The following is a 22,408-nucleotide window of genomic DNA, read 5'->3' as shown; positions in this document are numbered from 1 at the left end:
CCAGGGGCAAGCAGAATTCACTTTCAAATATGTGTAGACACTGCATAAATCTTCATTTAAAAACTCCTCATAAGCTTATATGTGTTGTATCATCTAAAGTATAAGCACATGTGTGTTATATTAGAGGAAAGGAGCATATTAATTGATCAGGGAGCTGTTGATTTTTTTGATCAAAAAACAATTAGTTTTCAAACTGTGAATGAGAAATATACCAACAATGTAAACAATAAAACAATAAAAAGCTTTCTGGGTTATTTCTTTTGTAAGGCAATATAACTCAGTAAGTTCCAAAAAGCCAAAAGACTGGTTTATATCACAAATCTAAGTCCATAGAATTCTCTTGTACCGCAATACAACAAGTAAATTGTGTATCTTATTAAAGCAAGATTTACTCTCCAGTTATTTGATTCCACTGAGACCATAAAGCTTTTAAGACAAACAGTAACTTGGAAACGCACTGTATCTTTGATTATTTACAAACTGAAAACCTCATGGAAGAACACCTCTGCCATCTGTAAGTCACAGGTACCTAGGGAACGACCAGAGCCACTCTGCTCTCCTGCCCTCCACTGCAGAGCAGACCATGTGTGCTAGGCACAGCCCGGGTGCTATCGACTGCAGCCAAGGGTCCATCTAGGAACCAACAGTGCTGGCTGACAAACCCTTCATGCAACAAAAGGCCAAGTTTATAAAGCTAAAGGCAGCGTTTCTGTAAACACTCCTGTTGATTCTTCCTTGATGACGGCTGAGGCGCTCAGCGTTAGTACCTAGGTGATTTAGCAGCCAACCACTGGGGACAATGTATCCCCAGAACACTGGCAATAGTGTGTGTGTCTAGGCAAACACATGTGGGAAGTCTGCATGCTCATGTGACAAGTACCTCAGAGAAAATGAACAGTCCCTCATGTAAATACATGTTAACTTGCTTTCCCACACCATATAATTTATAAATGTTGTATTCAACTACATTTTGTCAATGAAAAAATGACATCTAAAATTTCATTCTAAAACAAAAGAGAAAATTATTGGACCACAAAAAATAAAAATCAGCACCAGTTCTACCAATTAATACCGGACACCAAAACAAGGCTTCCTTCCAGTGAAAAATCATTCTCAGATATTAATTTACAATACAATGGAATAAAAATTCACATGTACCAGTAAAGATAACTTCATTTTGTAAAATGTCTCCCATCTACCGGATTTACCATGATTGTCACATCTTACCCACTGGCTACTGTCTTTTTTAGAGTCTAATAGACACAGCCACCCTGGTAATGGAGGGGCCTCTGCCTTCTCAATACCAATAAGATGCCTTAGTTAACTATGAAGTAAGAAACATAAGCCTCAGACAACACCATACTCTTTTCCATCAAGAAACTCAAATGCCACGGGGATGAAAGAGGCAGGAAACTACATTAACAATAATATAGGGAGAAAAGGAACACAAAATACAACCTCCACAGCCAGCACGTCTGCAACGGACGCAGTGCTGTGCTAACCATAACCACTCTTACTTGTCGGGCTGAAATCATCTTAACACGCATTCCCATGGAAGATCTGTTACGTTCTCACAGGAATACAGGGAGACATATATTTAACCACTAGAGTAAATGCTATTAATTTTTAAAACAAATTATTTCAACTTTAAAAGTATGAGCCAGCTTTTAAAAGTTCAACTACTAGGAATTACTCTTACTGTTCACATCACTATTAAAACTGAGTATGAAACTGAGACCCAGATTCACTTTCAGTATCTTCCACCTCTGCATACTTGCCTAAGTAATTCCCGCCACTCAATGTTATCTGAAGTCCCCCCCAGGTACACTCTCAGTGGTCCCCACATTGTCTTACAGCCATAGCTCTACTGTATTTCAAAACTTGAGTCACCTGTATGCATCGTCTTCTTTCAAGTCTCATATCATCCTGATGGGGTGGGGGAAGGGAGGGAAGAGTCCAGCGGCAAAACTATAACACTGTGTGAAGAAAAACAAATTACGATAAGATATGATGGTGTAAGACAATTTCCCCTAACTGAGGAGTATCTAATATAACTACAACCCCAAAACACTGATAAATTATTTCAAATTTGTCAATTTAAATTACTAACATTTACACGTATTTAAATAATCTCTATTCACTTAGAGCAAATGAAAATATATGTAGACATTTATTGTGGAAAAGAAAAAAAGTTTTAAAATGTGCCTATGACCAATACACATTTCAGGCATTTCTAGGCATCAAGTAAGCATGAAACTGTCAAGTTTTATATAATTTATCTAAGGAAATAAACTGCTTTTTATGATCTTATACAATTTGCACAAACCATAAGAATTTTAGTTCACTTTTCACAGTGATTATCAAGGCCTAGGTAATAAAAATTACCTGTAGGAAAGACTGCGTATAAGATACCATACTGTTTGTAGATAAAGTTCAGAGACATTTTTCACATACTACCATAAACCCCTCCCTTGTTCTCCAACTGGTCCACCTCACTTTTCTCACAGCCCCTCCTGTTTATTACTTCCACTTCAGGGCTGCTGAGCCCACCATGATGGCTGATACAAAACTGAGGACAATCTCACAGCTAGCAAGCAAGAATACAAGAAGAATAGTAACAAGAGAGAAGCAAAGGCAAATAGGCTATAATGTAACTTTCAAAAAAATTATTTTTAAGCTATACTATGAAATTCAGTGAGCATTCCAAAGAAAGCAGTTGTTTATGTTGGTCAAGCTGAATGAATGAATGAATGAATGAATGAATGAATAGATGAATACATAAATAAACAGAAAGACAGACAGATGATAGGCAGGCAGGCAGGTGGGGAGGGGGGTGAAGGCGCAAAACTTGGTGATTCCTAAGATAGTTGAGCTTACATACTAACCTTTAAAAAAAGTTTTCAATGTAAATTCTTTAATGATGGGGGCTGGAGAGATGGCTCAGTGGTTAAGAGCACTGCCTGTTTCTCCAGAGGTCCTGAGTTCAATTCCCAGCAGCCATATGGTGGCTCACAACCATCTGTAATGAGACCTGATGCCCCCTTCTGGTGTGTTTGAAGATAGCTACAGTGTACTCATATATGTAAAATATATAAATCTTTAAAAAAAAAGAAACTTTAATGATTTATTTTTATTTTGTGTGCATCTTTTTGTCTGTGTGAGAGTGCCGGATCCCTTGGAACTTAAGATACAGACAGTGGGAAGCTGCCATATAATTGAACCTGAGTCCTCTAGAAGACCAGCCAGTGGTCTTGACCACATAAAAGTTTTTGGTTTTGTTGGTTTTGTTTCTTTTTAAAGAAAGTAACCTGCAAAGGAACAAACCAACAAACACAAAGATCTTGGTAGTCATGGGTATTACAGACTGTAAGAAAGAAAAGACAAAACCTATGTAAGCTAAATCATCTAGGCAATCTCTCTTCTGTCCTTCTGTCCTTCTGTTCTACTGTCTGCATTCCAAGCCCTGTGATTCCCTACACTTTACATAACAGCATCCTCCCAAGCATCTCCTTTCTCCAACTTATTCTATACTCAAGTCACCCCAAAAGTAGTCCATTTCAGATAAGCCACCAAAAAAGTAAAAAACAAAAACAAAAACAAAAACAAATCTAGACTAAAACAGCTGCATCAACGACTATAACAGAGCTCTACTATTTATAGCTTATTACTAGAAATCCAAATAGTGCTACAAAATAATAAGAAAACTAAGCCCTTCAGCAAGTGATATATATCAGAGATCTCCATTATTTATTATTGCCAAATATTTTGTTCTTTAATTATTCCTCCTACTTCTGAACGTTTGAGTTCCAGCTCTGCCCTCCTAACAGAAGTAACTTTCACTCTACCGGGTAAGCGATCTGCTTTGGACAGGGACTGAAATTTGTGGATTATTTTTAAATTGCAAACTGCCTGTTCTGAAGTCACTGCCTCTATTCCTGACCTCCTGCTAGAGGACAGCCATTTCGGATGAGTCACCAAGTGCATGAAGAGGCGAGTCCATGAGCAATAAAGGAACCATCATGACAGTTTTGCTTTTAAAACAACGGAACCAGTGCCATTAGGTACGTCTGTTTACTTCATGCCATCTTTGCTTCAGTAATGTCTGTCTCCTGGCATGGATACTAAGAACTACAGACAAAGTATCAATTCAGTCTCTAGCTCTGAGCCATAGAAACAGCTGTATTCATCTCTGCTTCATACTATTTGCCTGTAACATTCATACTGCTACTTACAAACTGAATGGTCTCAACTAAACAGGTGACAGCAAAGTCCTCAAAAGACTGGATCAAACAAGCTCTCAGTATTCTTTTGATTTTCTTACTTTTTTAATGTTTGATGTGTGTGTGTGTTGCCTGCATGTGTATCTGTGCATCATGTGCATGTCTTGTGCCGGGAGGCCAGAAGAGGTTACATACAGCAAGTTGTGAGCTACTATATGGGTGCTGGGAATTGAACCTGGATCCTCTGTAAGAACATCCATCAAGTGCTCTTAACTGCTGAGTCATCTTTCCAGCCTCCAGTATTCTTTTTATTAAAATACTCAGTGCTGATTTAAATAATGAAAGGTAAAATAAAATTTTGACACCTTTTAGAAGCACCATGCATTCATCACTACTCGTGAAAAGCAGCCCTCAGCAAAGGATAACACGTGTCTACAAGACACACAACATGCTCCTGGGTTATGTACTACCTAACCATCACACACTGAGGTTAGCAGCACAGTTAGCACTAGAAATCTAGACCCTGTGTTACTTTAAACAAACTGTCTAATAACCCCTCCCAACGGCGTCAGTAGAGTTCACTAAAAAAGGAAAAGTTGGGCTGGAGATGGCTCAGCTGGTTAAGAGCACTCACTCAGTGCTCTTCCAGAGGTCCTGAGTTCAATTCCCAGCAACCACAAAGTGGCTCACAACCATCTGTAATGGGATCGATGCCCTCTTCTGGTGTGGCTGATGACAGCTATAATGTACTCACATACATAAAATAAATAAATAAATCTTGAAAGAAAGAAAGAAAGAAAGAAAGAAAGAAGGAAGGAAGGAAGGAAGGAAGGAAGGAAGGAAGGAAGGAAGGAAGGAAGGAAGGAAAGAAAGAAAGAAAGAAAGAAAGAAAGAAAGAAAGAAAGAAAGAAAGGAAGGAAGGAAGGAAGGAAGGAAGGAAGGAAGGAAGGAAGGAAGAAAGAAAGAAAGGAAGGAAGAAAGAAAGAGCTAAGAATCTGTAGCCTAAGACTTCACTGCAAACAGAGTGTTCCAAGCAGCAATGGGCTGCTCCTGCAGGCTTGCTTTGGATATGATTGTCTTTGTGAAGAGCCTTACAACATTAGACAGCCATATTTTTTTAATTTCTGAAAAACATATATAGTCAATTTGTTCATTTCCCTCATAAATGGAATCACTCACAGACTGTGGAGGGTAACAGTAGGCACTAATGAAAACCATGTATGATCCTACAGAAGGAACCTCTCCTGGGTCTCAAAATCTTTCAGCATATTTTAGCTCACATTCTGCCAAAGGCTATTAATAGTCTATGAACAATTCAAGAACTAAACTTAAGTGCTTTTCTAAGGCTAAACTTGCAAACTGTTTTTTAGTTGTCTGAGAAATAAGTAGATTAAAATTAACCTATAACTTATCTTCAGAATGTCAACAGGCTGAGGAGCACATGGTGTGTAGAGGGAGACTAGTAAACAGAGCCCACTTGCTAGTGTTTACAAAGGCAGCCCTGGCCAGCATGGCAAGACTGTGACTGCAAGGAGAAGTGAGTGCATGCTCTGGTGGGGCCAATGTACTCAAACTCAGGGATAAAGCTTTCACTAATGTCACAACGGCTTGTAATCACACCAAGCTACAAAGTGTCTCTAACTCAGTGCTAGGCAATGGGAACCTGCTACAAAAGGCAGATGGTGGACACCCTAAGCCCAGCACACAGAAGGAACAGCAAGTAGCTCTCTATGAATTCCAGGCTACCTGGAGCTTTACAATAAGGCCTGGTCATAACAACAAAAGCAGACAGTGAGACAAGGAGCTTCAAAGATTAATTAGGTACCATTTTATTAAACTGAGTGCAAATATACAGTTTCCTATTGTTCTCTAATTGTACCTGTGCTTTATATATACTTCATAAATAATTTTTGTCTATATGAAAAAATATGATGCACCATGGAATTCAAAAGGACAATTCAGGTGGCTCAAAAGACACCAACTGAAAACAAGCAAAACCAGTTAAATATAGAACACCTACAAGTAGGGGCCAGAGAGATGCTTAAGCAGCTAAGCACACTTTTTCTTTCAGAGAATCTGGGTTCAGTTCCCAGCACCTAAGCTGAGACTCACAGCCATCTGTAATCCAGGTGATCTGACTGCCTCTGCTAACTTCCAACAGCTCCAAGCAAAACGTGGCATATAAACATATATGCAGAACACTCATACATGTAAAAATTAATACACGTAAGAAAAAAAATATCAAAAAATTCATAAACTAAAGCTATAATTATCTAAAAATGACAGTGTGGCTAGTAACTCTGTGCTCAGTTACATGACAGATAAAAGAAGTGGCAGAAGAAAATAGTCTTTTCCATGTCATTTTACAAGTAAATTTTCCAAAATCACAGTAGGTGAGTGATTAAGAAGAAAAAGAAAAAATTTCATTGTTCTGATACTAATCACAGAAGAGAAAATAATCCATTTCTCTAATTCCCAATAAGATGATCAAGTGGTATTATAGGAAAAGCAATTACACCAACAGGAGACTTCAAGTAAAATCCCCAAAAAACAAGAACATTTATCAAAACCTCCAGAAAACAATCACAGCCTTTTTTAAAAAAACAAAACTGCAAAAACTGTAGCATGTGCTGCCATGCCAACATTATTAGTAAGGTGCAAGGAAAAGCCCATTCTGACACACACTACTCACCCCACCACTCAGCTCACACACTTGGTAAATGCTGACATATTTAATCCTGTAGCAGCCCTACAAGGAAGCAGCCTCCCTTTCTTCATAGGTGTGGAAAGTCAGGGTCAGGAGACTAACAGGTCAAAGGCCCCACCCACTAATTAATTATGAACTCCAGTCAGATACTAAAGTTCTCTACACCTCAGGATGGTTCCCGGAAGTCATAAATTGACTGAGAAAATTACAAAGATACAAGAATGTATCTCCAACATGGAAGAACAAAAGACCTAAGTAATAAATTAGTATGCTGGACAGTGGTGGCACATGTCTTTAATCCCAGCACTTGGGAGGCAGAGGCAGGCGGATTTCTGAGTTCAAGGCCAGCCTATCTACAGAGTGAGTTCCAGGCCAGGGATACACAGAGAAACCCAGTCTCAAAACAAACAAACAAACAAACAAAATTAGTATGCAAAAAAAAAACCTTAGGCAAATGGAATGCTAACTATCCCAAATTAAGAAATTTCTGATTCAAACATTTAACAGATTGCTACATATTCCCTCTATCAAAAAAAGAAAAGAAAGAAAGAAAGAAAAAAATTCCATCAAATGAGAAAGATGGGGAGGGGTTAAGAAGCCAATGACAACCAGACAATCCCCAAGTGCTCTAAGCATGGGTACACTCACACCCTAGAATGGGGACTAGCCACGGGAAGCAACTAAAGTGTATGTAAGGAGAGAAGTGTGAGGTTGCCTCAGTAACCACATCAGAACACAGATTCCGAAGTATATAAAAAGATGCCAGGGAAACACTCTGCCATGAGCACATATAGAAGTCCTGGGTCTAAGTCCTTAGTCTCTTCCAACTCATATCTCTCCAGAGATCAAGATTCTCAATGACCCAGTGAACTAAAATTTCCCTGTTATAACTCACTGCATGAAGCATCTTTTTAAGTCTCTTAGCCTCTACTAATTAGTTACATAAATCACATTATCATGTCTATTGTTACACATGAGAAAACTAAGGCCCAAAAAAAAGTAAGTCACCCCAAGTCAAATACAAGCATGGAAACGATAATAAGTTTCATACTCAAAACCACTACTCTTGCCCCCATATTAAACTGAGTTTACAATTTCCCATCACTTGCCTTTCTCAAAAACAAGGGAGGACAGGGAAGAAACCCATCTCCTCCGGTATTCTCCACCTGGGTTAATGGAGGTCATCACCAGCCCAGTATCTCAAACCAAAGTTCTTATCTCCCAGGACTCTGTCCTATCCCTTCCGGCACATTCCATAATCTCCTCGGCAGCCTTCAGCCTGAGAGCGAGCGAGGCCTTCCACCCTGGCCATGGCTCTCATTCCTCAGACTCACTGCTTGCCTCTTCTGACCTGCAATAGCCTATTCTCATCCCAACTAGAGTCCTCAAAAGCCAGCCCTGTCATCAAGACTAACCCCACCAAGCATAATTACACTGTAAAACTACTTAAAAATGAGTCTACCCTCTATTTGAAATTTAAAACTCCCAATGTTTCTACCATTTTATATAAAATAATAATAACTTTTAAAATTACTTGGATTTAAAAAGGTATTAAATACAAAAAGGAAACTAAAACTCACATAAAGTTTGACTGTCTACAGTGGTCGTGCAATTTTTGATTCTTTTGGAAAACTTGTATAACTTTACATCAGAATTTTCCTTACAGAGCTGGAGAAATGCCCCAGCAGTAAAGACTACACGCCAGCTCCTCCTGCAAAGGCCCTAGGTTTAGTCCCCAGCACCGACTCAGGGCATCTGACACCCTCTTCTGGTTTCCACAGGCACCAGGCACACATGGCAAATACACAACACAAACACAGACAGACTCAAACACTCAAAAGGTAAAGGTGAACTTGAAAAGTTTACAGACTGCACTTGCATGGTATCAACAGGCTGACAGTGCTCCCCTGAACAGACCTGAGTGCACTGTAGCAAGCACCCACTGAACACTGTGTGGGTGGTTTCCATTTTTTCACTACTATAAAATTCTGAAACTTGGTACCTCCCTCTACTGATCTGCTAACAGGAATTAATGGTGATATGAGCATAACACACAGGGCTAAGAATTGTAAGCCCCTTCCAATGGCTTGCTCATCTACAGACACCACCTACAAACTATGCGCTCACATTTTCTCTCAGATTCTAGATCTGGAAACTTAGGAGGTGGCAGGCGGCCTGCAGTGGTCTGTATTCAAACACGGTTCAGACTGAGGATTTCACACAATATATTGTTAGATTTCTCTCCCTAATCGGAGCACCTAGGGTAACCACTTGTGTCTATGCCCTAAACAAAGCGCTGCCTATCAGGCATAAAGCATTAGAAAGAACATATTCACTCAGTAAGTAACCTGAAAGCTTTTCTGAAACCCAATTTCTGAGACAGGCATAAAGACCGGCCCCTCTCTACCGTTCTGATTGCACTGGTTTTCCTAAATAAAGAGGTCTAAAAGTACAACACTTCACATATATTTTATATAAAAGTTACATACAATTTATATCAGAGTATGCATGTATACATATGCTTAGTTAGCTATATACTTTTATACACATGTAATTGTGTATAATTTTAATAAACCATTGCTTTTAATTATTTTAGGATTGAAGAAATGGAGAAAAAACAACAAGGTCCAGAAATAACAAAAACACAGTTGTTTGCCACTTACACTGCTAACAAACCATTACCGAGAGTGTAATTTACTTCCCACACAAAACTTTTACAGAGAAATGCTACTGTAACAGGCACTTTGGAAGTTCCTTCTGTTAAATAGGACTGAGTCCCCACCTGGCTCTACAAGGTGACTATGTATCTCTCTGCCTTTGTCTTACAGCTGTCTCCTTTATTCTGAGTCATCTAATCAGCTGTGCATGTAGACACATTAATAATAACTCAGAGTCAGAGCTGGGGATGCCTCACCTATCTCATTCCTTCAAAGGGGGAGGAAGAGGCAAGAGCAACTGAGGAATATAGGGAATGCTTCCGATTGTGTTATCCTGGATCCCAAGAAAAGTGCAGCATCCCAACCCTCCATCCCCAGGAGAGCGAACTCACCCCTGAGGATGGACAACCTTCTATAGCAGATGAGGTAATTATCAAGTGAGTCACTCTTCCACCAAGACCACTTAAATATGCACACCTCCTACCTACTGCCCCAGCCCCCCCTCTATTCAAATCTAAAGCTCTTTGTAGTGGGCCAAAGACAAACTTTGGATTACTGGCCACTCATTTCCAGTGTGATGCTGCCTGGAGCTCATCTCTCTACTCCTGGTCATCACTCACTTAACAGCTTAGTCCTGGGACTCCTGGAGCAGAGGCTGCAGATCTAACTAACTGCCCCACTGCCTTAAACATGATTAAAGAACTTTCTGTGTGTGTGCTTTTGTAATACCTACTACTGTGTCCCTGAGCCCCTCGCTATTCTGCCTCTCCTCCACTTTTAGTCTGAACAAGGGTGGGAGCTTCCCTGAACTCTCCCCTCCCTCCATTCATTCACTGTAAGACTCCCTGCCAAAAGGAGGACTTGGATTCTGTTTCCTGCTTAACTTTTTACTTAGTATCAGTCTGCAAGCTGCTGGGCGAGTCCTTCCCACTCCCCCAGCTCACTGTGTCCACATTCCATGTGAGAAGTCTGCACCTCTGTTCCCAGCACTGCAGTGATCGCACCACCTCACCAGCCACTGACTACTTCTCTACTTTCTCGGTGTGTGTGTTTGGTTTGGGAGACAAGGAGCTGCTGACCTCAAATACACTGTGTAACACAGGCTAGCCCAAACTTGTGGCAGTTCTCCCGTCTCAGCCTCCCAAGTGTTCTGATTACAAGAATATGCCACTAAGCCTAACTCTAACCCATCCTGTTTTCCCCGGTTGTCAAGCATGATACTACATGTATCTTCAGCAACAAATGATCTCCAATACAGATTTAACCTTCTACAGCTGACAGACATCACACCTCATGGGTAAGAATATATTAGCTCCTGTGCTGGTGTTCGAATCTCCTCTGCATGCAGTTACAGACACACTACCTTCTGGCCTGATTAAGCATTATCTATCAGTAGGTTCCAGTGACTGTTGTATAACTCAGCAAAATGACATCTGCAATGTGCAAAGTACTACTTGGTCTCCCACTGCCATTCTGTGAACAGACTGGAACAGTGGAATAACAATCAAAATGCTGTTCTGCTGGGGGGTTGGGGAGGTAGTGGGACTTGAATTTTGCTATACAGGAACCAGCATAATATACACAAACACAGTTGCCTCCAAAGAGAGGATGGCATAAAATTGTCTTTGTCCTCTCAGTTTTCAAAAAACTTTTTTGAATTTTTCTGACAAAACAAAATCTTATACTTTAAATGCTTTTACCTGTAATTTTACTATCAATGGGAAAATTGTGGGAATGAGCTGGTACTGTCACAATACACACACACACACACACACACACACACACGCACGCACTAGTTGAATATCACAAGTCCATGCTTCAAATTCCTCCAGCTTCAATTAATCTAAATATTCAAACTTGAGCGAGCTGGTTCAGTCCTGCAACACAGACACTGCTCCCCAGCGTGACGCCCTCTCCTTGTAAAGTGGTGTTTGCTTCCTTGTTCTGAGATGTCCTTCAGCACAGGGTGACTGTTCTCCAGGCTCCACACGAAACCAGCTGACAAAAAACACATGAGGCAGGCAGGAAGGACGGAGGAAGTGGGGGAAGGGCTTTCCGTGATGTCATAACCATCACTCCCTCTCCTTAGCAGACAAATATCCTACAGGCACTAGGAATTTACCCATTTCAGAGAATAATTCATGACAAACTATCCTACCAACCCCCAAGCCTGAGTCATAAATCACCTCCCCAACTCCTCTGCACCAATTTAAATTCAAGCTGCCTGCATTTCTTGTTTGGGTTTTTTTTTTTTAAGCTATGCCCAGCCAACCAAACCTCTTTAGAGACAGACTATTCTTCAGCTTCATCTCCAAGTGAACATTAATACCGCCATCATTCTTGTTAAATCTCAGTTAATTCTCTGCTCAAATCTCATGTTTTGTTCTAACTTATGATCCCTAAAGTGCACAGAGTGTACACAAGTAAGTGAAAAAAGAACTTCACTGGAGTCCTTGGGTGCAGCACTGACCCACTTTTGTTCTCTGTGTGCATGGTGTATGTGTGCGCCAGTGCATGTGTGCGCCAGTGCATGTGTGTACCGCACCAGGGCATGTGCAGTTGCATGCAAATGTGTCACACTCTCTTTAGGTTTATTTGTATTTATGCACGTGTGTATTGATGTGAATGTATACTGGGGATCAGACTTGGGTCAGCCTCCTCTTTACTTTTTGAGAAAGGACCTCCCCTCCCCCACCTCCTCCCTCCCTCCCCTACCCCACTCTCTCTCTGGAGCTAACTAATTCAGCTAGATGGCTCCTTCTGTCTCCACCTCCCCAGCACTGCTATCACAAGTGTGCACTTGTCAGACTCAGATTTTAAACAGGTGCAGAAGGACAGACAACCTCAGGTATTCCTGCTCACACGGTGACAAGCACTTGGCCAACTGAGCCATTCCCTAGCCCACCTGTGTTCTAACTGCAATCTACTCCTTTTGCTTATCTGTTTATTACTTTTCAAGACAGGTTTTCTCTGTGTAACCCCAGCTGTTCTTAAACTCTGGGACCACCACTGCCTGGCTCAATTTACTTTTAGAAACTCATTTCACCATAGAAAATATGCACTTTATATGCAAAACCTCACCAATCAAAATAAAAATTTAGAATATAAGTGCTTACCACAAAGAAATTATGGCAGATTGTGGTACATATACTCTATGTTAAATACCATGAAATAATTATGTTCTTACAGTCGTATGACCTAAAGAGGAAAACTGTAGATCAAAAAGGGCACACACCTAACTCCTCTGGTGTTTGTGGTTTGGCTTTGCTTTGAATCAAATCTAAGCTCTTCTGGTCGCCACCAAGCATTTTATTGTTAAACTCAACTGCACAGTTCACAACAATTCACAGCACTGTCCTTCAAGAATGAACTGTGTGCTTCAGTTTAATTACTTTTACCTTTTCCTTTTTCAGTCTTATCTTCTACTACAACTAAGTTAAATGGACCAACATCCAACCATCCTTCCCATAAACACCTCTTTTTTGCTGACTATTTCATAAATCTTCCTTGTCCACTCCTTCCTGCCACAACCACTCAAGCACACACACACTAGCACTTTCCCCTCAGGGTGTCCACCACATTCCTAAAGACAGTGCACCGCACAGATACAGTGACCTACAACCTTTATCTGAGCTAATTGTACGCACAGCATCTAAGGCACTGACAGCACAAAGGTCCTGTGCACCTCACCTCCCAGAAGTTCAGCCTCAGCAACCACTGCTGACTGACTAGAACAACGTGGACGCCATAGTTATTAACCCACTCATCTCCAAAGCCATCTACATGGGTTTGCTCTGCAGACACAAGTAAGTTGGTCCCTTTTAATACACAATGAGTGAGTCGAGTCTGCTGTGTCTTAGTCCTGTAACTCAGTCCAATACAAACAGCACAAAACCTAGTGCCTCTGTAGAGACTAATTGTTCTGATTATCCCTCTATATAAACAGCTAGCACTCAGATAAAGCATGGGAATAATTTCCTTTAAGTAGCAACTATCTTTTCTAAAACATATTTTAGGGCTGACAAGATGGTTCATTAGATGAAACTGCTTGCTGCCAAGGCTGGTACTCTGGGTTGGAACCCAGAAACTCACGTGATGGGAGGAGACTGTGCTCCTGTAAGTTTTCCTCAACCTTCCAGAAAAGAGCTCAGTTACATGCATGTGCACCTACACACTTGCACACTTGCACACTCACACACACACACAGATGGAAACAAAGAATATGTAAGCTGTGAGAGTACAACAGTCCTCAAAGCACAAAAACAAGGAAGCGACTAGACTGTAAAAGCAGCCAGCTAAGAGAAGTGTAAATGTCGTCGGGACACTGCATGAAGAGCTCACCAACATCCAACTCAACAAAACCCCTGCAGGGAGCAGGTGCTTGTTCCTCTCTGGCAAAAACTCCTTAGCAAATTATTTTCCATGAGATATTATTTTAAGTCACTAACAAAAATTTACCTAAAGCTTTAATTTCTGTAACTTTTTAAAAAGCATCCATTGTGTTAAAAAAAAATTTTTTTTGAATGTCAAAGTTGAGGAAGTTAAGAGTAACCTTTCCCTTTCAGATATGTCAGGCAACTCAGGATCACTTCAGAACACTCTATGACTCAGTTTACCTACAGACAAAATGTCACTAGTGCTGCTGGTGGCTGTCACCAGTCTTAGTGCAGGACACAGCAGGTCCCAACAATTCTCCCAAGCCCTTCTGTTGTTTGTTTTCAGACCGCCTCATATAATAAATAGCCCAGGCTAGCCTTGAACCTGTGAGAGGAGGATGACCTGTTTTGAAACCTCTCTTGCCTCACCCGTCCTGAGTTTACAGATTAATCATATAATAACAGAGATTACAGATATATACCACACCTGGTTTTTTCAGCCCTAGGATCCAACCCAGAGTTTTGAGAATGTTAGGCTAGCACACTCCCAAATGAGCTACATTTCCAGTCCCCTAAACTCTGTTTTCCTTAAACAAAGTCACATTGATTCCTATCTCCATACTTTCTCAACACAGAATAGCACCTATTTAATGCAGATTAATTATACAATAATACTGAGTTGTCAGATTTAAAGTTAAAGGGTTAATTCTGATATTCAAATTAATCCTTTGCTGGACATAATGGCATAAGTCTTTAACCTCAGCATTCGGGAGGCAGAGGCAGTTGGCTCTTTTTTAGTTCAATGCCAGCCTGGTCTATGCAGTGAGTTTCAAGAGAGCCAAGGCTATGAAGAGGGACTCTGTTTCAAGAGAAAGAGAGAGGGAGAGGGTGGGGGGAGCACATGAATCAATCCTTCACTAGAAACAGATGTAGCAAAGCTGTATCCCTTAATTATGAGTATACAAACATAAGAAGAAATACAAACACTGAAGAGGGTTATGAAACCAATGGTAAAATCAAGGCATCTCACATCATCATTGTGACTGAATATTCACACGACACTGCTTCACCTAAGTATGTAACACTAGAACACGAGCCCTTACCAAAAAGGTAACAGCCAAAACCTGTATTTAACAGGTTTTCTCCCATCCAAGTACAACCAGGCCCACGCTACATTGCTACTTTGCTTCAGCGATCCGCCCAATAAGACACATTCAAACGGGCATGGACAAAAGTGACAGCAGAACTTCTGATCAAACCAATGGGACTGGGGAATAGCCCGGCAGAAGGGAGAACTGATGGGACCCAGCTACACACTCATGGGTACACACTTCAACAGCCCAACTACATGTACACTACTGACCCCAGAGGAACACCATCACATAAGAGAACACACAAACAGCATCCTTATAAACCAGCCATGCCATGACAAGATAAAGTTTCAAAGTGGTCATTCAGTCCCTCAGCCAGCAAGGCAAGCACAGAGACAGTACTCTACACTGTTACTGTCACTACAGTCCCTCACAGACTTTAGACTACAAAGTGGAAAAAAAACACACAGGGGCAGGGACGGCTCTAATAAATGATGGCAAACCATGCTGAAGATAAGGCTAAAAACACAGAGCAGCTGTTCTCACACTTCCTGATGCTTGGCCCCTTTGTACAGTTCCTCCTGTTGTAATGAGCCCCAACCATACAATTATTTTTGTTACTACTTCATAACTATGATTTTGCTAATGTTATGAATCCTAATGTAAATATCCAATGTGACCCCTGTGAAAGGGTCACCTGTGAAAGGTGCCCCCACACCCACAGACGGAGAACTGCTGGCATAGACTGACAAATACAGGGGAGAAACGTTTTTAGATCTGTCAAAGAAAGTCTGACAGATGTAAGTGTTCCAAAACTTAACAGGTAGGACCCAAGCTTACAGTCTTCAAAACTTCCTAAGACATAATTTTCACTTTTAGATCTACACAGAAAAATTTGTAAGAAAATTCAAAACCTGAACAATGAGTGGTGGGAATCTTGAAATGCTAAGCTAGGTCAATAAGCACAACAGCAACTCTGTGTCTCCAAATAATCACTCACAACATACAAAAAGGCAGACAGGGCCCATGTTCTCTAGGGGTCAAGCTAAGATGTGCGATGCTGTAAGGGATCAGTGAGGGGCTGTCTCATGATGGTGGGCCTCCTCTGCAGGACTCAAGCCCCAGCACATTTCTCTGGCCAGATTCTAGCAGTAGGTGAGCAGCGTTGAGCAATTGACTGGACTGACCCAAACCAGCCTGGCTGAGGCCTCTGTCACTAAAGATGGACAGGGCCAATATCCCTGCTCCAAAATGCTTACAACCAGAAGTGATTCAGACTTCCAGATTTTAGAGGGACCAAAGTCTAAAGATAACATTTACAATTTTAATGTTCTTTATAAACATAGCCTAAAGAGGACTTTGTTTATAACTTTATGCTTGAAACTAAAGTTTGTACACAATAAAGCACTATACTTATGGGATCTTGCTAATGTGCCTAGTACATGACACAGTCAGCACAACTACATGTTGAAGAAAAGTCTTTAAGCTGAGGCAGGAAAGGCTCTTGAGCTGAGCCTACGTCCTGCCCTTGACTGTCATACTCTGCAGATGGAATCACAGTGAGAGCAAAGCTCTTCTCTTCTGATAGCCAGAGACCGAGCATCTGCTTACAAGGAACTCCTCTGCATCAACATACAACAGAAGAACCTTTACCATTATACATCTGACACACAGTATCTAGACTAGGCAAAGAAGAAGAAAAACCCTGAACATTAAAAAAATTAAAAATTACCTGGTTAAACATAGAGTATAGAATTGAGATCAAATACAAATGGTTAAGAAATATCTAAGAAATGTTCAACATCCTTAGCCACAGGGAAATGCAAATTAAATCTACTTTGAGATATCATCTTACCCTAGTCAGAATAACCAAGATTCATTTTAAAAATGACAGCAGATGCTGGCAAGAGTGTGACAAAAGAGGAACACTTATTCATTGCTGGTAGAATGCAAACTGCTACAGCACTATGAAAATTAGTGTGGTAGTTCCTCGAAAAGATGAAAGATCTGCCACAAAATCCAGCTCACCTACTCTTGGGCATGTACTAAGAAGACTGTACCCACTACAGAGAGAGCACTTGCTCATCCACGCTTACTTCTACTCTAGTCCTAACAGGCAGAAATGGAAAACAACCTAGATGTCCATCAACTGATATATGAAGAACAAATCAATGGTACATGGACACAATGGAGTTATTGCTTAGCTATTAGGAAACCTGATAGATGGAGACCCTGAGTGAGTAGCCCAAACCCACAAAGACAAACACTACATGTTTTCTCTTATATGCAGATGTTAGCTTTAAGTTTTTATCGTTATGTGTATATGTTTTGCTTAGAACATCCACAAAGGGCAGTTAACTGGTGAGGGACCAGGGAGGAGGAGAAGGATATCTTCCAAGGAAGGGGAGATTACAGCATCATGTCACAAAAGAGGCAAAGTAGAACAGAGACTAAATGGGGAGGAGAGTTCTAGGCCAGCCTGGTCTACAAAGCAAGTCCCAGGACAGCCAAAGCTACACAGAGAAACCCTGTCTCGAAAAACCAAAAAATCCCAGCACTTGGGAAGCAGAGACAGGCAGATTTCTGAGTTCGATGAGGCCAGACTGGTCTACAAAGTAAGTTCCAGGACAACTAGGACTACACAGAGACACCCGGGGGGGGGGGGGGAGCTATATAAAAACCTACTATTCTAGAAGCTTCCTAAAATATATAAGAAAGAATTTAAATAGAGTTACCATTTAACAGGGAAAGGCAGAGGCCCAACTAGACATCATATGCTACCTTACTACCAGGTATGTGTTGTTATCTTGTTAACTCACTGCAAACATTACAGGCTGCTGCCAACACAATTGGTTAGTGTCCACAACACGAGAGTAAAGCCTTACTGGAAGACATCATGAAGCCAAGCTGGTGCCCACCTAGAAGCTTCTTCAGGCCTTCCTTCTAACAACCATCAATACTGCTGGAAGGCGCTGCTACACACACCGCTGGAAGAGAAAAGTAGCCATGTCTCTCATCCAGGTACATGCCCTGCACCCAACCACGGCAAGCTGCCTGCAGGATACCCAGGTGCAATAACAGTAGTCAATGTTACAGGAGCAACCAACCACTTTCTGATTGAATTTAAGGCCCATTCCATGAGATGAAACAGACATGACACTGTTAATGAGGCCAAGAACGTGAGAATAGACAGACTTCTATTTCCTAGGGGAAAATATAATACTTATTCTACTAAGTGAACCTAGCAATAAAACTATTCCTAGTAACATTGCTATACCCATTGTTGCTGCATTGTTTAGCCCTCATCAGAGAAACAACTTATTGCAGGAAATCTTAATTAACCCAGATACCGATGTGTAGACAGAGACATTGAAGCATTCAGCCCTAAATGGGTGTCTATATAAAACTCTTCCCCTCGAAGCTGTTTCCTCAAAGAGGAACTAAGCAGATGAGAAGGTAGAAATACTGTAAGAGCCAGAGGTGGTGGATAAGCCCAAAGACAGGGCCTTTCCAAACAGGACTTGATACCCGTCTGAATTCATTGAGACTGTGTTAACATACATAAGACCTAAACAAATACCATCCAGACAAAAATCCCAGCAAGAGAGGAAGTGTGCACAAAGTTCCACCTCTAACCAAGAAGCTCCTTGTAAGTGAGAGAAGAAACTCGGTTTTCTCCAGTAGGGTGATCCTGGCTGTATCAAGCGCACTACAGAGCAGGCCTCCTGCTCAGCAGCCACTGACAGAGCCGGCAGACTCTACTGCTCTCTGTGTGCTTGTTTGTTGACTGAAAGGTAGAGAGAATCTGGAAGAACATTAGAGAGGGAAAAAATATGATCAAAATATATTGCTTGGAAAAAATTAAATGTAATATTTAAAAAATGGAGTCGAAAAAATGTCAATGGAATGGGGATCAACTGGACAGAAGATCGGAGTCAGCTGACCCACTGCAGATCTAGCAGATTTAGGGCAGGTATTTTACATACTCAAAGAAAAGGACAAAATGAAGTTAAGAAATTTAGAGGAAAACACGATTTTTGTTGGTGGTAGTAGTATTTAAAAGTTTCTTGTTTTGAGACAGGGTCTCACTATGTACCCTCGGCTGGCCTACAACTCACCACATGAAGCACATTGGTCCCCAACTCACAGAAATCCTACTTCTACCTCTAGAGTTCTAGGGTCAAGGCCAGTATCACAGTGCCTACCTAAACATAGGGGCTTTCAATGTGTAAACAGACAGAGTATCTCAATAGAAAAACTAAAACCATAGAAAATAACCAAAAGGAAAAAAAAAAGAGTATAATAACCAAAACAGAAAATGTACTAGATAGATTCACCAACACATTGAAGGTATCATTCACATAAGCAGAATGAGAGGCAGAGAGAGAGAGAGAGAGAGAGAGAGAGAGAGAGAGAGAGAGAGAGACACACACACACACTCAGGAAACCCGATGACAGATCAGTCTTAAGGACAGAGAAGGGAGACAGAAGATGATGAAGAGGCCTTAGAGATCTGAGAAGCATCAAATACTGACAATCACACATAAAATGAAACCAAAGATAGTGAGCCAGACAAATCTCAAAGTATAGCCATACCCCACAGCTCAAAACCAGAGATACAGACACTGTCTTGAAAGCAGCCCAAGAGAAAGTGACACTAGAGAGTGAGCAGCTAAGTGCTCAGAACCGCCCACCGGCCCGTGAGTGAGGATAGCAGCCACAGTGCTAAGAAAATAGCAACGTCCACTCTTCACATTCAAACACAGAAGAAATAGAGACTGGTAGATAAGTGTTTGACTAAGAAACATCAATCCTAACAGAGCTGCACTACAAGAAATGTCAAAGAATGTTCCTCTGGGGCAGGAGAGATGCTCAACGGTGAGAGGGTGAGAGCACATATTACTCTTGCACAGGACCTGGGTTTGATTCTCAGCACCTACATGGTGGCTCACAAACATCCGTAACTCCAGTGCCTGGGAATCTGACACCCTGTTGAGACCTTCTTGGGAATGAGGAACATACACAGTACACAAACATACACATAGACAAAACACTCATACTCATAGATAAAATAAATCTAAAAGAAAAAAAAAGTGTTCTTCAGTCTAAAGGAAAAGAAGTACTACATGGAAATTCAAATCTACACTAAAAAAATGAAAATGAAAAAGTAGATAAATTTTCATAAATGATTATTGTCCTATTAATTTCATTAAGAAACTGACAGCTTAATAGCAGGCCTAAGGCAGAACCCAGTAAGAGTAAGCAGAAGCCTTTCATGTACAATACAAGCAGTAGTAAGAAGCTGGGCCCCAGCAAACCTAAGGAAGGGCAGGTAGCATGCTCAACACCACTCACCGGACCCTGCACAGGAGAAGGGAAAGGGTTGTGTGCAACAGGACTTGGAACAACACTGACTCTAAATACTTAAAGGCAGGTGTGAACACCCTCAAAATACAGAGGACCTTCAGAAGCTCGGCAATCACACACAAGATGACACAAACTCTCCATCACAAAGGTAGCAGGCAATCCATCACATTGCAAGCTTAGGGGGTGGACATGTACCTCAGCCTTAGGTCACTTGCTGAAGAAACTAGAATTCACTGATCTGAAAACTTCAAAACATGTATTACGTAGGATGCTCAGATAAAAGAAAGTACAGGTAACTGCAAAAGCCCTCCACCGGCACCTCCATCTCCACGTGTGCCCACCTTTCTTGTTAAATGTTTTAAGAAAGGGTCTTATTCTTACCCTAGCTGCCTGGAACTAAAGGTGGCCTTGACCTTGTAAAGTCACTTCTCCTGTCTCCAGAGTGTTAACTCCCGGAGTGAGTAAGTATATCGCCACCTTTACCACACTCAGCTTTCGAGTGTGTAGATCATCAACACTACTGAATATATATTTATACTTTATTTAAAACAAGCTAGCAGCCCACACCAAAATTAACTACATAAAGGCAGCACAGTGAGAACACAATGATAACCTATTTTCGCTTCAACTCAAGCACAAATCTTCAGGAAAAGCATGATCATGTATTTCTCACTACTCTCTACGATCTTTTCAGTCACTCAAACTCTAAGGCTCCTAAACAGGCTCCAGCATTTGTACTACCTCCCTAAATTTAGACTCATTTTTACAGGTGTTAACTCCTGAATAGTCTCATTTTAATAAATACCTGGTATAAAAGTGTCAGCCATCCTAAGCCAGCTCTAGAAGAACTAACTTCCATCACTGACAGAAAGCAGCTCGATTCAATGCTGTCAATGACACCTTACAGATTGAGAACTGCCTCCCAGTTTAGATTCCAAATTTGGATCATCAAACTAACATTGAAAAGTTACAAGATATACTACCCAAAAAGTTAACTGTTTCAAACGCAATCTTCTTACTCTTTCAAATCATTTACAAGAATATCTCCGAGGATATTTTTATCCTGAACCCTGGAACCTAGAAACTGTAGCTGATTTTGGAAACAGCTCCTGTGGTTTAAGTGACAGACCTTAAGAAGCACAGGGTCCACAAGTCCACAACTGTCAAGTGTCTTAAACACCACCACGTGTGTCCCCTAAGACAGAAGCAGCAGACATGACATGGGCAGACAGGGAGGCAATGTGACCTCAGAAGGAGATGCCAGAATGATGTAGCCACAAGCCAAGGAAAGCCAGCTAGCAGCCACCAGCTAGCCCAAAAGGTCAGGATTCTCCCCCACAGCTTCCCAAGAGAACACAGCCTGGAGCCTCTTTGATGACAGTTTAGTGGTTGCCATTTCGGACTGTTGAGCTCCAAAGCTAACAGGACACATTTATGTTGCTTTAAGTCATAAAGTTCTTACAGAGGCCACAAGAAACTAATAAAGGAGCTAAGAAGAACCTTTCAAATTTCCATACAATATATTCACTCTAGAAGTGCCTCCTAGGAGACACTCCAAGAGCATTCATTAGCAGATCTGGGTGCTCTGTGGTCTTAAGTAGAAATCGGCACTGCAGGTCCAGCTTATTTGGAATGACTTCCAGTCAGAGGACTTTCCAGTGAGCCCTGCCAGCTTTATGAAGGCATGCATAAGCTACCACCACTGTGCTCGCTGAAGTTCAACACTAGTGTGCACCATCTTGAACAGGATCAGTCACGATGTTCCATTACAAGCCCCCAACGTAAGAATGGCACATCACGCGTCAGCAGTGGGGAAGCAACCTGGCTCCTGTGAACACGCCTCACTACCAACAGCTGAGGCTTTCCACGCTGCTCTTCCCCTGCCAGTGCCTCAGCTTGTTAATAAACCCATAGATCTCTATCCTTCATGTCACAATGGGTTAGAAGCAATCCTGTCTTTGTCAAAACCTAACTAAATCTAATGTACTGA

At 41.3% G+C, this 22,408-nt stretch overlaps 1 protein-coding gene across 8 annotated transcripts in view; it reads right to left on the bottom strand.

Moving 5' to 3' along the window:
- Dyrk1a (dual-specificity tyrosine-(Y)-phosphorylation regulated kinase 1a) overlaps positions 1-22,408 on the bottom strand; it is a 125,573-nt gene that overhangs the window by 82,125 nt on the left and 21,040 nt on the right. For 5 of the 8 annotated variants that reach the window (XM_011246094.3, NM_007890.2, XM_011246096.3 and 2 more), the window contains one exon: positions 1,891-1,976. The exons of 2 other annotated variants lie outside the window; for them this stretch is intronic. In XM_011246094.3, the coding sequence (XP_011244396.1) occupies positions 1,891-1,900 (10 nt within the window). In that variant the 5' untranslated portion in view covers positions 1,901-1,976. Of the gene's footprint in view, positions 1-1,890; positions 1,977-6,912; positions 7,196-22,408 lie in introns of those variants that run through there. One more of the 8 variants, XM_011246095.3, reaches the window with a different exon arrangement.

The sequence above is a fragment of the Mus musculus genome, chromosome 16, assembly GCF_000001635.26.
Source record: "Mus musculus strain C57BL/6J chromosome 16, GRCm38.p6 C57BL/6J".
Classification (NCBI taxonomy): domain Eukaryota; kingdom Metazoa; phylum Chordata; class Mammalia; order Rodentia; family Muridae; genus Mus; species Mus musculus.
This window is presented reverse-complemented; position numbering and strand designations above follow the sequence as displayed.